The sequence below is a fragment of the Scyliorhinus torazame genome, chromosome 14 (assembly GCF_047496885.1).
Source record: "Scyliorhinus torazame isolate Kashiwa2021f chromosome 14, sScyTor2.1, whole genome shotgun sequence".
In the NCBI taxonomy this organism is placed as follows: Eukaryota; Metazoa; Chordata; class Chondrichthyes; order Carcharhiniformes; family Scyliorhinidae; genus Scyliorhinus; species Scyliorhinus torazame.
In genome coordinates this window covers 58,566,068-58,584,567 of record NC_092720.1, presented here as the reverse complement: position 1 = coordinate 58,584,567, position 18,500 = coordinate 58,566,068, and the positions used below count along the sequence as shown (strand labels likewise).

The window sequence follows — 18,500 nt, the reverse complement described above, 5'->3', positions numbered from 1 at the left end:
CATGCGATGTACTGTGTTTTATTATGTAATATATCTTCTCTGCTGCTATATTTGTATCATTTCTGTCATCTTGCATAAATTGTAGCTGAAAGATCCTGTTGTGGCACGCTGTCTTATTGTGACATAACCTCCAGTGACGTGAGATGTTCAGCAAAGTGCATCATTATGAAATACTAGGCGGGGGTTTAGGGGCATTCGTTTAAATAAAGTAAATAAATTATGATTGGTAGGTTAAGGAAAAAGAGACCTTTGGAAAATTCAACTGTTAAAAAGAAAAATTCTCTTGACCGAAAAATGTTGCAGCGAGTTTTAAGCAGATGTAAGGCTTCTCCCTGGATGGTGTGACATAAGATATATAACCTACATTATCCTATTTTTCTATCAAAGAATCAGGCAATGTCAGAGTACAAAAAGTCGAAACGTGTGCGAATATCTATAGTGGTAAGTGAGGAAATGACATGCGGTCAAACCATTATCATCAATATATAACCGCATTGTCCAATCAAAATTAATCCAAATTTCTTTGCTCAGAGTATCATGCAAAATCATTTCAATGTCATCCTTTGAGCTCAAAAGGGAGATGAGGAGACCTAGCCGTGCAATTAAATCACAACATTAGTGGCATTTTCTGGATATTTGTTTTCTGATATAGTGATGCAGTTTGCAGTTAATGCAGAACCTGGTCCACCTGCAAAACATTCTGTAAATAGTTTTATGACTAATTCTTCGGCAAGCTTCTCATTTTCATAATGAGTTTGCTTTCAATCAAGGGGGCTTACTAGATTATTAAAAATTAGTTTAAGCAAAGAACCATGTGAATCAATTCTACTCCAACTAATCAAAATCATTTGCACCAAGTTCGATGTACTTGTGGTCAATTTATACCTAATGTAGTTATTTCTCCATTTTTAAGAAAAAAATTGACTTCATGCATAAAAACTAGTGTTTAGAAAAGGAAGGTAAAAAATGTCTCACCCTCCGAAATCTAACAAAACAGCTACAAATAGGGGAAACCCCCCCCCCCACAATCTCCGAGAATGTCAGTCACTCACAATCTTCAAATGCAACAATGGTTATAGACCACATTGAAGTAGGTTGTCAGATTTGCCAAGCTACATCAGCCACAGCTGTAATGGTGCATTATGTATTTCAATAAAGGTGGAAGGGCACCTAATTGGATAGAATATTTGTACTGATCACAAAAAGATTCTCTTTAGAGCTCAAGGGATAACCATTTCAATAAATACTTACATACATGAAAATCATTTTCACACTGAAATACATTTGGTACAGTGCTGCAACAGCACTTCATTAAGAGAGGAGATGCTATTCAGCACTGTAAGACCTTCAAAAAGAATTATCCATGGCTGAATTCGGCTGTGGCAGCTTCAGCACTCGAGCTAGCTGCTGTCATCATTAGTGCTGACTGTTGAAATGCTGATGATTCCATTTCAAATAAATAAAACAACCAATTAATGTGTGAGCAAATGCAGCTGATTCTAAAAATCTGACCAGTTTCAACCATGATTTGTCTTTTGTTTGAAATGACCTAGTTGTATCTGATTGTTTTTGAATCATATATTCACATAGCAACTAACTTGCTTTGATTCTATTTGACTTTGATGTATTTGACGGAAGAAATCATGCAGAATGCCTGAATTATTTGTGTTATGGGTGTATTGCAATTGCTTCTCTTCCTGCTCTCGCACCATTACCTGTGGTCTCCCCCAAGGATCCATCTTATGCCCCCTCCAATTTCTCATCTACATGCTGCCCCTCTGTGATATTATTCAAAAACACAGTGTCAGTTTTTACACGTACACAACTGAATTCCCAATAAGGTCAAAAGTTGTGTAACTTCATGAAGGAATTGGGGCTAAAGGAAACAAGGGATATGGGGGGGAAGGCGGGTTCAAGGTATTGAACTTGATGATCAGCCTTGATCCTAATGAATGCCGGAGCAGGCTCGAAGGGCCTCCTTCTATTTTTTATGTTTCTATGTTTCTCCCACAACCTCTCTTGACTCCTCCACTGTTGTTAAATTAACAGACTGCTTGTCTGACATTCGGTGCTGGATCAACAGAAAATTCTTCCAATTAAATGTTGGGAAGACTGAAACCATTGCTTTTGTTCCCTGCCCCAAACTCTGTTCCTTTCCAATGGACTGTATCCCTCTCTCTGGCAACAGTCTGACATTAAACCAGCCTATTCACAATTTTGGTGCCATATTTGACCCCAAGAGGAGCTTTCGACCACAAATTCACCCCTTCACCAAGATTTCCTATTTCTATCCTTGTAACATTGACCAACTTCAACCCTGCCTTCTCTCACCTGCTGCCAAAGTCTCATTCATCGCTTTGTTATCTCTCGACTTGACTATTCCAATGCAATCCTGGCTGACCAACCACATTCTACCCTCTATACACTGGAGGCCAACCAAAGTTCTGTTGCCTGTGCCATAATGCGATCCAAGCCCCATTGGCTTACCGCCCTGTGTTTACTGACCTACATTGGCCCCCAGCCATAAAAAGTCATTTTTAAAATTTACATCCCTGTTTTCAGGTCCCTCCATGGCCTCACCCCACCCTACATCTAGCCTCCCCCCCTCCCCACCCCACAATACTCCGAGATATCTATGTTGCTCTAAATCTGACCATTCCTGATTTTAATTACTCCACCATTGCTAGTCGTGCCTTCAGTTGCCTTCCCTGCATCTCTCCACCCCTCCACCTGACTTTCCTCTTTTAAGGCACTCCTTAAAACATTCCTGTTTGACTGAGTGTTTGGTCATCTAAGCAAATATTCCTCGATGTGGTGCGGTGTCATGTCATGTTTTATAATGCTCTAGGTAGTGTATTAACAATGCTCATTTTCTTATTTTACTGCTTTCTGTCAACTCGTGTTTTGTCCTGGAGCAGAGAACCCGAATTGTCTGGACTGCAGACTCACCTGTGGTTCTTTGATTGGCCGCAAAGTTGGTTATCTTGCTAGAGTGTTTCCCATGTTATACAGTACTCCCATTTAACCTCCCTACCAACAGCTCTAAGAGTCTGAATATCTACAAGGGCTGGGTTCAATCACAACTGCTTTAATTTGTTACTCGCTGTTATGTTTATGTTTTTGGATTCTAACCCTTCCCTTTATACACAGAGACAATCAATACCAAGGCAGTGTTGAATTTATTCTCAGTGTTAGCTCTGCCACAGCTGGAAATTGTCTGTAATTTTGAGCACCCACTTTTGGAAGGGAATTTGCAGAGACGGAAGAAGCAGCAATGTACATTTGCTGGGGTCAAATCAGGAATGGAAAAATGCAACAAATGCTCCTAGCCATGGTGAGCCAGAGAGAGGGCTCCAACATTTAAGCCATTAAATTGTGACTTCCAACCATGACCATATAAAATCCACATGTAGCAGTGATTGAGACACTATGGGGAAAAAACTGTTCTACAAGCCCATGAGGAGTCTACATATAGTTTGCGGAAGTGAAGACTTACTTTATTTTACAACTACTATTATACACAGCTCCAGTAGCTCCTGACTGGGTCTTCCTAGTCGGTGCCTTACTGGCCGACTCTATTTATACATAGCCAGACATTGCCAGAGGTCCTCCTGATCGGGGGAGTTCGTATTCTGCAAGGTCAACGGGGTAGTTAATAGTTCCCACCCCGTAAGACTTATGCGGGTTATAACATGCCTCCCCCCACAATGTTTGAAGAATTCCCTGAAGACCGTGGTGAAGGAGGGCACTGGATTCTCTGGGCGTCGTACACCTGAGTTGCTGGGTTGGGCGGTGTGTATCTGGAAGGTGAATACTGCTTCCGACACGAACATCATGATGGCTGAGGCTGCGGTTCTAAAGGCTTCCCTTCGAAGGCTATCTACGTTTACATCTCCAAGTCCAAGTCGACGACCTCAGTCATGTCAGTGTCATGACCCACTTGGGTTCCATCCTGGCCTGATCAGGCAACAAATGTGATTTGAGAAGAAGCTTCCGAGAACAAGGAAGGCGCCGAAGAAAAGGTCACCAGCCTAGCCCGAATGTGATCAAGGTGCTGTTGCATCATTCAATCTTGGGCTTGCACCTGGTAAGAAACGGGCCTTGTTTGGTGGAGGATAATGCCAGAGGCCCACTGGGTGACGTCAGCAAATTTTAGAACAAACACAGAGCCACCTGGTACAAAGTGCCTGGATAGTCGACGTCGAATGGGGCAACGCCCTTGCTGCTTCTGGTTGTGGCGCACATTTGCGCCTATGTCTGTGAAAATCATACTAAGGTGGGTACGAAGTCTCCAGCCCATCAACATTTCACCGGGTGCCACTCCAGTTACTGCATGCAGCGTGGTCCTTAAGCAAAACAAGAAACGAGCCAGCCTAGTGTCCATCGATCCAGAAGACTGTTTTTGTAAGGCCCCGCTTAAATGTTTGCATCGCATGCTCCACCAGGGCATTGTAAGCTGGGTGGTTTGAATATGCACCCTATTTGCTTTCAGAAACCCCGGTGAGCTTTCACTAGCTAGTGATTTGAAACAAACCTGTTGGACTTTAACCTGGTGTTGTAAAACTTCTTGCTGTGGTCACCCCAGTCCAACGCCGGCATCTCCACATCATGATTATCTGTGACATCCGGTATGCCGTGCATGCAAAGTGATTTACGTAACTTCTCTATGGTTGCTCAGGTTTTGATCGCCGCCATCATGCGCACCCCTAGCCACTTTGAATGGCTGTGAATTCTTGAGGAACATGGATTCTTGAAAACGACTGGAAAAGATGGCATGCAACCGCGCCCATGGCCGTCCTGGACATTCCCAATGATGTAGGGGCGTGGCCAGTGGGAGCTTCTGATGCTTCTGATATACAGAGCATTGTTGGGCCATTTTCTCAATGTCCGCATTTCGACTCTGCCACCATTTTCATCTTGGACACACCTGGATTTCTGTTGTGGAAGACCTTCAGCATCAATTCCTGACCTCTATCTGGGACCCCACAGCAGGCTACCAACCTCCACGCTAAACTCGGACATAAGACCATAAACATAGGAGCAGAATTAGGCCACTCGGCCCATCGTGTCTTCTCCGCCATTCAATCATAGCTGATATTTTCTCATTCCCATTCTCCTGCCTTCTCCCCATAACCCCTGATTCTCTTCTTAATCACGAACCTATCTATCTCTGTCTTAAAGACACTCAATAATTTGGCCTCCACAGCCTTCTGCAGCAAAGAGTTCCACAGATTTGCCACCCACTAGCTGAAGAAATTCCTCCTCATCTCTGTTCTAAAGGATCATCCCTTTAGCCTGAGATGGTGTCCTCTGGTTCTAGTTTTTCCTACAAGTGGAAACATCCTATCCACGTCCACTCTATCCAGGCCTCACAGTATCTTGTAAGTTTCAAGAAGACATCTTGGATGAAATGGCTGTAACTCGTCTGGAAGTTGTCGATGCTGCATTCCGTATACCATCACGTGCCAAGCTTTTGATAAGATCGGATTTGTCCCGGTCCATTCACGGATCCGGAATGCCTTGACAGACAAGGAGTTCATGAAATTCAGAGTTGCGACTATCTCAACCGTCCTGGGGGTCAATGAGGGGCCAGTTGGTAATGGCTCAGTGTGTCGGCCTTTGTGATTTGAATCCCTGGCCTATGTTCTAAAAAATACTCCTAGGCAGCTAATAACAGGGCCCAGCACTGGATCCGGTTGGAAGAAATGGGCGGAATCGCCTTATCCTCCTTAAAAGGACCGAGCAAAGGTGACAGCTGTGGACTTTTTGGTGAAAACATTTCACCGCAAAAACCACAGTTAAACTTTCCTTCTTGATCTGTGCGTACTTCTGTTCCGGTGCAGCCAATGTACAGGAGGCATAAGCGATCAGACGGTCCCTTCCATTCTCCATCCGGTGGGACAGAATGACCTGGATCCCAGAGGGGGAAGCATTACGTTGCGACGAGCAAAGCTTTGGCGGGATCTTGTTGTGTCAGTAACTCAGAAGCCGACAACTGATTCACCTGCTGAAAAGCTGTTCCTGCAGCTGGCCCCATGCCCACACATGATTCTTCTTCAGAAGGAGGTGCGAGGGGTCCAATGTGGTCACGAAATTGAAGATAAACTTGCCGTAATAGTTAACGAGTCCAAGAACCTTCTGCACTGTAAATTCTATGAAAGGAGCGGGGTTGGGGGGGGTGGAAAGGGGAGGCTAAAGGTAGGGTGTCCGTTGGGGTGGCGGCCTGTTGGATGCCACGCACCTTCTCCATGACTAGGTGCAAGCCATCGTGGTCCACCCAATAGCCGAGGTGGACTACGTCCTTCGCATGGGAAACACGCTTCGCTCGTCATAGACGAACACCAGCCTGAGAAAACGTTTTCAACAGTGCCTCCAGGTTGTCCAAATGCTCTAGCTCTGAGGCTCCAGTGACCAGCACATCATCCAGCCACACGCAGCAGCCCTTGCAGAATGTTCTCCATGACACGCTGAAATATTGCACAGGCGGAGGAATCCCCAAAGGGTAACTGCCTGTGCTCGTATCGGCCCCTGTACGTATTGATGGTAACAGATTTGCGGGACGCCAGATCCAGCTCGAGCTGCAAAAATGCATGGCTCATATCAAGCTTCATGAACAAATGTCCACCGCAAGCTTCACGTGGAGATCCTCAATGCGGGGTATGGGGTAACGGTCTAACCGCGAAGCTGTGTTTACTGTCACTTTGGAACCCCAGCATAAACAGACCGTTTTGTCCAGCTTCATTACTGTTACCACCGGCACTGCCTAATCAATGAACCGTACAGGCCGGAAGCTATCCAAAGTCTCCAATCACCTGAGCTCAGTTTGTACCTTGACCAACAAAGCACAGGGACAGGACGAGCCCTAAATACCGTGGTGGGGCTTCCGGGTCGGCCTGTATGTGGGCTGTGATCCCTTTGATCTTCCCCAGTCCGGGTTGAAACACTTTGGGGTACTTGTACGGTATCTCGCCCAGGCCTCAGGTCCCCATCTGGAGGATGTGCTGCTGCTGTAGCTACAGATGGCGCAAACAATCATGACCCAACAGGCTGGGGCCTCTGTTCTTTACCACAATAAGCGGGATGCGCACTGACTGGTGTCCATGGCCAATGGGGTCAGTAGTACCAGCAATATCCACTCTTGTAGGTGGCCAGTCTGACCTGGGCGTCTGTTAAATCCAAAGTCTGAACATCCTGCTTAATTCGGTCAACCATGTTCATCCGACCACAGAGACCATTGCGCCAGTGTCCAATTCCATAGCAAGAAAATGCCCATTGACTTGCACTGCAATCTTTATGGGGGCCACTCGGCCCACCACCACGCAATGCAACTGCATGCTGTCATCCTCCTCCTCCAGTTCATCTAGATGGAAGGTGTGTGCCCTGGGCTGAGGTTTACCTCTACTGGGGCATCTGGATCTCTGGATCACTCGCAGCCTGCGCTCATGTCAGGGCCGGCGACCACAGCCTCACATTGACCAGGCTCCCCTTCTACAGACTCCGGGGAAGTCTCCCACTGGGAAGGCTCTTCCTCCAGCCAGTGGGTCGGCCCTTTATGCTGCTTTGTGCAGGGAAGGGTGGCGGTCTGTGGAGGGTCCCGTTGGCGTCAGGGGGTGCACCCTAGGGCGTTCGCCTCCATCCACTGTACCTCCTGCACCCCACGCTCTGCGTTTTCCCAGTTCAGCGTAATCTGAATCCTGCAGGGTCAGGGAAGGTTCAGTTACCAGTTTCTTCTGAGAGGCCGCATTGTTCATGCCGCAAACCAAAAAGTCATGCAGCATTTCCGATAGGGCAATGCCCTATTCACAGAATTCCACAATTTTCCATAACCTCAACAAAAACCCATCCAGGGTTCTTTCTGCGGTGTTAAAACGATACTGCTGTACTATAACGGACGGGGTCAGAGTAAAAATATGTCTCCAGCTCCTCCAAGACCGAGTTAGGGAACTGGAGCTGGAGTTGGAAGAACTTCGGATCATTCGGGAGGCAGAAGGGGTCATAGATAGCAGCTTCAGATAATTAGTTACACCAAAGATTGGAGATAGGTGGGTAACTGTAAGAGGGACTGGGAAAAAACAGTCAGTGCAGGGATCCCCTGCGGTCGTTCCCCTGAGAAACAAGTATACCGCTTTGGATATTTGTGGGGGGGACGACTTACCAGGGGTAAGCCATGGGGTACGGGCCTCTGGCACGGAGTCTGTCCCTGTTGCTCAGAAGGGAAGGGGGGAGAGGAGCAGAGCATTAGTAATTGGGGACTCTATAGTCAGGGGCACAGATAGGAGATTTTGTGGGAGCGTGAGAGACTCACGTTTGGTATGTTGCCTCCCAGGTGCAAGGGTACGTGATGTCTCGGATCGTGTTTTCCGGGTCCTTAGGGGGGAGGGGGAGCAGCCCCAAGTCGTGGTCCACATTGGCACCAACGACATAGGTAGGAAAGGGGACAAGGATGTCAGGCAGGCTTTCAGGGAGCTAGGATGGAAGCTCAGAACTAGAACAAACAGAGTTGTTATCTCTGGGTTGTTGCCCGTGCCACGTGATAGTGAGATGAGGAATAGGGAGAGAGAGCATTTAAACACGTGGCTACAGGGATGGTGCAGGCGGGAGGGTTTCAGATTTTTGGATAACTGGGGCTCTTTCTGGGGAAGGTGGGACCTCTACAGGCAGGATGGTCTACATCTGAACCTGAGGGGCACAAATATCCTGGGGGGGAGATTTGTTAGTGCTCTTTGGGGGGGTTTAAACTAATGCAGCAGGGGCATGGGAACCTGGATTGTAGTTTTAGGGTAAGGGAGAATGAGAGTATAGAGGTCAGGAGCACAGATTTGACGTCGCAGGAGGGGGCCAGCGTTCAGGTAGGTGGTTTGAAGTGTGTCTACTTCAATGCCAGGAGTATACGAAACAAGGTAGGGGAACTGGCAGCGTGGGTTGGTACCTGGGACTTCGATGTTGTGGCCATTTCGGAGACATGGATAGAGCAGGGACAGGAATGGATGTTGCAGGTTCCGGGGTTTAGGTGTTTTAGTAAGCTCAGAGAAGGAGGCAAAAGAGGGGGAGGTGTGGCGCTGCTAGTCAAGAGCAGTATTACGGTGGCGGAGAGGATGCTAGATGGGGACTCTTCTGCCGAGGTAGTATGGGCTGAAGTTAGAAACAGGAAAGGAGAGGTCACCCTGTTGGGAGTTTTTTATAGGCCTCCTAATAGTTCTAGGGATGTAGAGGAAAGGATGGCGAAGATGATTCTGGATATGAGCGAAAGTAACAGGGTAGTTATTATGGGAGACTTTAACTTTCCAAATATTGACTGGAAAATATATAGTTCGAGTACAATAGATGGGTCGTTTTTTGTACAGTGTGTGCAGGAGGGTTTCCTGAAACAATATGTTGACAGGCCAACAAGAGGCGAGGCCACGTTGGATTTGGTTTTGGGTAATGAACCAGGCCAGGTGTTGGATTTGGAGGTAGGAGAGCACTTTGGGGACAGTGACCACAATTCGGTGACGTTTACGTTAATGATGGAAAGGGATAAGTATACACCGCAGGGCAAGAGTTATAGCTGGGGGAAGGGCAATTATGATGCCATTAGACGTGACTTGGGGGGGATAAGGTGGAGAAGTAGGCTGCAAGTGTTGGGCACACTGGATAAGTGGGGCTTGTTCAAGGATCAGCTACTGCGTGTTCTTGATAAGTATGTACCGGTCAGACAGGGAGGAAGGCGTCGAGCGAGGGAACCGTGGTTTACCAAGGAAGTGGAATCTCTTGTTAAGAGGAAGAAGAAGGCCTATGTGAAGATGAAGTGTGAAGTTTCGGTTGGGGCGATGGATAGTTACAAGGTAGCGAGGAAGGATCTAAAGAGAGAGCTAAGACGAGCAAGGAGGGGACATGAGAAGTATTTGGCAGGAAGGATCAAGGAAAACCCAAAAGCTTTCTATAGGTATGTCAGGAATAAGCGAATGACTAGGGAAAGAGTAGGACCAGTCAAGGACAGGGATGGGAAATTGTGTGTGGAGTCTGAAGAGATAGGTGAGATACTAAATGAATATTTTTCGTCAGTATTCACTCAGGAAAAAGATAATGTTGTGGAGGAGAATGCTGAGCCCCAGGCTAATAGAATAGATGGCATTGAGGTACGTAGGGAAGAGGTGTTGGCAATTCTGGACAGGCTGAAAATAGATAAGTCCCCGGGACCTGATGGGATTTATCCTAGGATTCTATGGGAGGCCAGGGAAGAGATTGCTGGACCTTTGGCTTTGATTTTTATGTCATCATTGGCTACAGGAATAGTGCCAGAGGACTGGAGGACAGCAAATGTGGTCCCTTTGTTCAAAAAGGGGAGCAGAGACAACCCCGGCAACTATAGACCGGTGAGCCTCACGTCTGTAGTGGGTAAAGTCTTGGAGGGGATTATAAGGGACAAGATTTATAATCATCTAGATAGGAATAATATGATCAGGGATAGTCAGCATGGCTTTGTGAAGGGTAGGTCATGCCTCACAAACCTTATTGAGTTCTTTGAGAAGGTGACTGAACAGGTAGACGAGGGTAGAGCAGTTGATGTGGTGTATATGGATTTCAGCAAAGCGTTTGATAAGGTTCCCCACGGTAGGCTATTGCAAAAAATACGGAGGCTGGGGATTGAGGGTGATTTAGAGATGTGGATCAGAAATTGGCTAGCTGAAAGAAGACAGAGGGTGGTGGTTGATGGGAAATGTTCAGAATGGAGTACAGTCACAAGTGGAGTACCACAAGGATCTGTTCTGGGGCCGTTGCTGTTTGTCATTTTTATCAATGACCTAGAGGAAGGCGCAGAAGGGTGGGTGAGTAAATTTGCAGACGATACTAAAGTCGGTGGTGTTGTCGATAGTGTGGAAGGATGTAGCAGGTTACAGAGGGATATAGATAAGCTGCAGAGCTGGGCTGAGAGGTGGCAAATGGAGTTTAATGTAGAGAAGTGTGAGGTGATTCACTTTGGAAGGAATAACAGGAATGCGGAATATTTGGCTAATGGTAAAGTTCTTGAAAGTGTGGATGAGCAGAGGGATCTAGGTGTCCATGTACATAGATCCCTGAAAGTTGCCACCCAGGTTGATAGGGTTGTGAAGAAGGCCTATGGAGTGTTGGCCTTTATTGGTAGAGGGATTGAGTTCCGGAGTCGGGAGGTCATGTTGCAGCTGTACAGAACTCTGGTACGGCCGCATTTGGAGTATTGCGTACAGTTCTGGTCACCGCATTATAGGAAGGACGTGGAGGCTTTGGAGCGGGTGCAGAGGAGATTTACCAGGATGTTGCCTGGTATGGAGGGAAAATCTTATGAGGAAAGGCTGACGGACTTGAGGTTGTTTTCGTTGGAGAGAAGAAGGTTAAGAGGAGACTTAATAGAGGCATACAAAATGATCAGGGGGTTGGATAGGGTGGACAGTGAGAGCCTTCTCCCGCGGATGGATATGGCTGGCACGAGGGGACATAACTTTAAACTGAGGGGTAATAGATACAGGACAGAGGTCAGAGGTAGGTTCTTTACGCAAAGAGTAGTGAGGCCGTGGAATGCCCTACCTGCTACAGTAGTGAACTCGCCAACATTGAGGGCATTTAAAAGTTTATTGGATAAACATATGGATGATAATGGCATAGTGTAGGTTAGATGGCTTTTGTTTCGGTGCAACATCGTGGGCCGAAGGGCCTGTACTGCGCTGTATTGTTCTATGTTCTATGTTCTATGTAAAGTGCTGGCCTACTAATGCTACAAGCTCATTGGACGTTTTAGTGTTTGTGGGTGGTGGTAATGTAAGGCTCCGTATCACTCCGATCTTGTGTGCGGCACAGGCAGTGAGCAAAATGACCAACTGGTGGTCGTTCTCTGCGATATTGTTGGCCCAGAGAAAGTAACGTATTCTCTGTACGTACTGATTCCAATCTTCCAGTTCAGCATCAAACATGTCAAAACATCCAAAAAGAGTCACAATGAATAAAAATTTCTAACCTGTATCAATAGAGACTGTGAGGTGGCTCAGCAACGTCGATAGCTATCCAGTTTTTATCCTTGTCGCCAGTTTATAAGGCTATGCAGAGTCCACACAGTTTGTAAAAACAAAAACTTATTTTATGTTGCAACTACTATTTTATACAGCTCCAGTAGCTCCCTATTGGGTCTTCACTAATCGGTGCCTTAATGGCCGACTCTATTTATACATAGCCAGACATTGTTAAAAAATTTACAAGGACACAGGGGTGTAAAAAGTGTAAGACAATCACAGTAATCAATGAATTGGGAATAAGACATTTTTGGGTTAGTACTGGAAGCTTGAAAGTGAAATTAGATGTTTTTAGACAAAATGTCTAACCGAATATAGAATGGATCACAACTGAAGTCAGATCAGATAACACACAAACAGAATTGGATAAATACTTGAGAAAAAGAAAACTCTTTGCTTTGAAGCTAGCATCAATGGCTGCATAACCTACAGATCAAGCCAGTTCTCCAATACTACTTTGGAGGTCCTGAATAATAATCAAGCATATAAACAAGCCCTGGAACTTAGAGAAAACAGACGTTTCAAACTATTATTCCAATCTGAAGTAAGCTTTTGAATTTAAGTTTTGGTTTTCTGGATTTGGTCTTGGTATTCATATTCCTCATGAATTGAGGCAAGGCCCTTGGGGTTGTTCTAAAGGAAGATAATTGGATGGTAAGGGGGGTGGTGTTGAGGATTGTGATACTATTGGTCTAATGAGGGTAGGAAGGATTGAGGAGAAACACTCTTGGATAGGCTACGGAGAGTCTGCGCATCCAGGATTAGACTATCCAGCCACCACCGAACCACCTCCCTGGAGTGGAAACAAGTCATCTTCAACGCTGAGGGACTGCCCAAGAAGTTGAAGACATTCAGGGAATGACATGCCTTTCTATTGATAAATGTCAGGCTGATGGTCGTGGGAAAAAGGAGAACAATGCGAGTGCAGGCTTATGGAAAGTTGGATCCTGGGGAAGCCTGTGGTACTGGTAAAGTCAAACTCTGTCTCATCTTGCTTCCATGGGGAATATACCACTTGCATTGCGGTTCAGTCACCTTCCTGACACAGTAGTATGCAGCATTTATGTCAACTACAGGCATTGCATTAATGCCCTTTTTTGGGGTTCTGTTGTGACAGCCTGCTCGGTAAAAAGCAGGCATCTCACAGATTGCTCCTCAATACTGAGGTACAGAAGTGTTCTCTGAAGACTTGTACAGTGCCCTCGTGCTATATCTTCTGACAGCTGCTCCTCCTATCTCCTGTCTTTTCCACTGCCTCATCTGCCAGCCCCAAAAGCAGACTTACCGGGCAACTCATGGCGAGAATAATGGGCAGCACGGTAGCATTGTGGATAGCACAATTGCTTCACAGCTCCAGGGTCCCAGGTTCGATTCCGGCTTGGGTCACTGTCTGTGCGGAGTCTGCACATCCTCCCCGTGTGTGCGTGGGTTTCCTCCGGGTGCTCCGGTTTCCTCCCACAGTCCAAAGATGTGCAGGTTAGGTGGATTGGCCATGATAAATAATTGCCCTTCGTGTCCAAAATTGCCCTTCGTGTCCAAAATTGCCCTTCGTGTTGGGTGGGGTTACTGGGTTATGGGGATAGGGTGGAGGTGTTGACCTTGGGTAGGGTGCTCTGTCTAAGAGCAGGTGCAGACTCGATGGGCCGAATGGCCTCCTTCTGCACTGTAAATTCTATAATAAACTAGTTCTAAAGCAGTCCAGCTCCAGCACAAAATGTTGTTCCCAAAAATCAGAATTCACTTGTGGAACACAGAAGATAGCCCAAAAAATCAAGGGAACAAAACGGCAACAAATCTGTCTGGAGTGGATGGACACGTAGCACTCAAGAAGGTTCATACTGACTGTTGAGCTCACCCAACAACTAATTGCATGCTAAATCAGCTGTTGCGTCAAACTAATTTCACAGAGGGGTCCTATAACCAGTTTGGAAACCTTATTTAAATATAATGATTTTGTTTAATTATTTTGCTGCACACTCAGGGTACCAGCAGAGCTGTCCAATCCAATATGGTGGGATTGTGGCACAGGCACCGGTGTGCATTAACCATAATGAATCCTAAAGCACTGATTTCTATGTCTTAAAAATGGGAACAGCATAACTAACTTCTGGGCCCATATCACCACAATCTGTTACTTCCTAGTTGTAGAAAAATGCAATAGTAATGCTTGTTTTTAATTGTAAAACTGAACCAGTGTTCAGTCGCTATAGTGCAAAATGAGGCTATTCGGTCCATCAAATCGGCACCGACCCTCTGAAAGAGCACTCCACCCAAGCCCACTTCCCCACCCTATTCCTTATAACCCCTTAACCTAACCTGCACAGCCCTAGACACTAAGGGGCAATTTAGCATGGCCAATCCACCTAACTTGCACATCTTTGGACTGTGGAACACCAGGAGGAAAACCACGCAGACACGGGGAGAATGTGCAAACTCCACACAGCCACCCAAGACCGGAATTGAACCCGGGTCCCTGGTGCTGTGAGGCAGCAGTGCTAACCACTGCCATCATGCTGCCCTGAAATTGTTAATCAGACAATGACGTCAACTTTATAAAAGAATAAAAACTTCACAAGATGTTCGGATTTTCCAAATGAACTAATAGAATCTGCTAAGCATATATTACTCTGTTTTGCTTTTTTGGATTAGGCTGGATTACGGTCAAATATTACATTCCTCCGTAAGTAGTGTTTTTATTCCTCCTCTTTGACAGGAATAGCCCTGAAGCATTGGTTCTAAAGGGCTAGTTGAAGACAGATGCAATCAATGTCTCCAAAGTTGGGTTTGAGCATTGGGGATGTTTATAGCCCTGAAGCATAGGCTCTAAAGGGCTAGTTGAAGACAGTTGCAATCAATGTCTTCAGAGCTGGGTTTAAGCATTATGTCCTGAAGCGATGTTTCACTACTTCATGGAAATGGCTGACAACATGCTGTTTCTCACTGGCATCAGTTGAAAAGCAGAAACCAATCATAGGTGAAGAGTAGATTTGTGCTGACAGCTGGGATTAAATAACCCTTTGGCAAGGTGTTTCCAAGGGAATCGATAGTGGATTATGCAATCATACATTATTCATTTATGGAATGTGGGCGTAACTGGCTGGAACAGGATTTATTGCCCATCCCAAGTTGCCCTTTAGAAGGTGCTGATGAGCTGCCATCTTGAACAGCTGCAGTCCCTGGGGTGTACGTACACCCACTGTGCTGTTAGGGAGGGGTTTCCAGGATTTTGATCCAGTGACAGTGAAGGAATGGTGTTATATTTCCACGTCAGAATGACGAGTGTCTTGGAGAGGAACCTCTAGGTGGTATTCACGGGTATCTGCTGGCTTGTCCTTCTAGAGCAGGTTTTTCAAAGTGCGGGTCGCTGGTTGCGGGCGGGTGTCGGAGGGCTGGCAAGATCGGTCGCGGTGTTCCCGCAGTGGTCCCGATCACAGGAGAAGAGCCGAACGGCCACTATCGGCATATTTATTGAGAATGGCAGCCGCTGCCTGCTTTTAATTAAGAAGGAAATGCGGTTGTGTGCAGTCTTACGGCCAGAAGTGGCAGCAGTGAGCAGGTCACACAGCCAAGCGCTCTGAATGTACGAGCCTTTGGTGCAAAATCACTGTGAAGAGCCTCTTCTATTTTCTAGATGCTGACAAGCAACGCAAGAGAACATAGAACATACAGTGCAGAAGGAGGCCATTCGGCCCACCGAGTCTGCACCGACCCACTTAAGCCCTCACTTCCACCCTATCCCCGTAACCCAGTTACCCCTCCTAACCTTTTTGGACACTAAGGGCAATTTAGCATGGCCAATCCACCTAACATGCACGCCTTTGGACTGTGGGAGGAAACCGGAGCACCCGGAGGAAACCCACGCAGACACGGGAGAACGTGCAGACTCCTCACAGACAGTGAACCAGCGGGGAATCGAACCTGGGACCCTGGCGCTGTGAAGCAACAGTGCTAGCCACTTGTGCTGCCCAGTACTGTGCAGGTGAATAGTTAGAGAAGTCCAGAGGCACAAATAGGCTTTGATTGATTGATTGATTTGATTTATTGTCACATGTGCCAAAGTACAGTGAAAAGTATTTTTCTGCTGCCAAGGGAACGTACACAGTACATACATAGCAGACAAAAGAGAATAATCAATAGAGAACATTGACAAATGGTACATTGACAAACAGCGATTGGTTACAGTCCGGAACAAGTGGCCAAACAAAGCAAATACATGAGCAAGAGCAGCATAGAGCATCATGAATAGTGTTCTTGCAGGTAACAGATCAGTCCGAGGGAGAGTTGAAGCAATGCATCTTCTGGCCAGGATCTCACAACCGAATCGGCTGGAGATAGCTGCTCAGAGAGCCCAGGGCAGGACAGAGCAGTGCAAGTGTTAGCTCTGTACAGAGTTTCCAGGCCTCCGGTTAACAGCCTACAAAGAAGAAACTTGATTCGGAAACCTCAGAAATGTCAGAAACCACTGATGGGAGTGGTTTAAAGGGGGCAGGTAGCTCAGTTAGCTAGATTGCTAGCATGTGGGTCAAATTAACGCCAAGAGCACGGGATTCGATCCCTGGTCCAGTTGAGGCAGATTTGGGGTCTGCCTGCTCACCCTACTCATTGTAAAGAAAGCTTAGCCATGGTTTGGCAAATAGTCACCAAGTACCTGCGTTCGGGTCCTTGCTAGACCAGAGAAAACAAAACCCGCTGAGAAAGTTCCATGTGTGGCGTATTGAACTAAGGATGGCGTTAGATTAGAGGACAAGGTTTATAATGTTGTGGAGAATGACAGCAATCCTGAGGTTTGGGCGTTTTCGAAAGCAATAAAGGGGATGGAAAATGGGAAAATATAGAACATGCAAGTAAACTAGTCAAGAATATAAAAACAGAGTGTGGCGGGGGTATTTTTTACCCCCATTTTCGATGAGCAGGATGGCTGAGGGATTGGAGAATCAGTGGGGAGTCCCAAAATGGCTTTTACTTCGGAAGGATTTCCCCACTCGATTTTCCCCCCCCAGTGTTCTAAAAGGGTTCCTCCATGCAATGATGGGAACCCCATTTTTAAATGCGTTATAAAGTAACTAGCAGTCCTCCCCACTATAATATCCCCCCCCCCTCCCCCACATAGGAAATTTCACCCCCACCCCAAAAGCAGCGTGAAGTCACTTCAGCATGGAAATTTCTGCCCAGATTGTAAGAACTTTCCCAAGTATTTATAGATCTCACACAAACTGAAACAGGAGAAATTATTCTGAGAAATGAGGCCTGGCAGAGAAGTTGAATAAATGTTTGTCTCGAATGAATTTAAATCACCACTTTTATTAGGCGTCTCCCCCTAAACCAAAAAGGGTCAAAAAGATTTTCTAAATGGTGGACAAGGATTTTCACTCCTTGACTCCTTTGCAGACTTAAGTAGGTGCTATTCAGGTCAAACTAATATTTCAAGTTATTCCCGGTATAACCTGTATCTACAAAGAAGGTTTTATCTACTTACCACTCAGTAGCTTCGATCCTGGGTCCCACCTTGCTGAGGTATAGTAACGTAGACTGACAATTTTGCAATAACCACTATTTCAGGTTAGAATCAATTTTTAACTTACTTTATTTTACTACAAAAGATTACATCACTGTCTTTCCAACAAGTAAAAAAGATCTTGCTTCTGGATTTTCTGTTCCGGCTGTTCGGACCTTCGTGGCCCCCTTGACAATCTCTCTTCTTATCTGTGGGTGTTCTCAGTGACTTCGATCCTCTGTTCCGCTGGAAGTGTTTGGCTGCTAGCAATTCAGGATATTTATTACCCTTCTCACAGCCGTGCTGGTTACATTTTATTATCTTCAAGTAATATCTTCTTATTTATGTAATTTTGTTTGTCCATTGTATTCATCTAGTTTCCATCATGTCTGACAAGAGGATGTTTCAATGATAAGCATTGGTAAAAATGCTTTGATGCTTGTCAAATCTTAGAGGAGTGATACATCCGGTTCGTGTCATGTTTAAACTGCAGTCGGGCAGCACGGTAGCATTGTGGATAGCACAATTGCTTCACAGCTCCAGGGTCCCAGGTTCGATTCCAGCTTGGGTCACTGTCTGTGTGGAGTCTGCACATCCTCCCCGTGTGTGCGTGGGTTTCCTCCGGGTGCTCCGGTTTCCTCCCACAGTCCAAAGATGTGCAGGTTAGGTGGATTGGCCATGATAAATTGCCCTTAGTGTCCAAAATTGCCCTTAGTGTTGGGTGGGGTTACTGGGTTATGGGGATAGGGTGGAGGTGTTGACCTTGGGTAGGGTGCTCTTTCCAAGAGCCGGTGCAGACTCGATGGGCCGAATGGCCTCCTTCTGCACTGTAAATTCTATGAAACTGATTCCTTTTGGTGTTAACTGATGCTTTAGTAGACTCAACTGTCATCTCCAAACTTTCACTTTTAACTGATGACGTGAAGTTTCTTTTATTCACAAATGCACATTATTTCACATAATTCACTTAAGATTCTGGCAAT

The 18,500-nt window shown here is 46.1% G+C and overlaps 1 protein-coding gene across 3 annotated transcripts in view; it reads left to right on the top strand.

The window, feature by feature from the left end:
* clcn2c (chloride channel 2c) overlaps window positions 1-18,500 on the top strand; it is an 870,815-nt gene that overhangs the window by 780,291 nt on the left and 72,024 nt on the right. For 2 of the 3 annotated variants that reach the window (XM_072474257.1, XM_072474259.1), the window contains one exon: window positions 388-441. The exons of the other annotated variant lie outside the window; for it this stretch is intronic. In XM_072474257.1, the coding sequence (XP_072330358.1) occupies window positions 388-441 (54 nt within the window). The remainder of the gene's footprint in view (window positions 1-387; window positions 442-18,500) is intronic. 3 annotated transcript variants of the gene reach the window in all.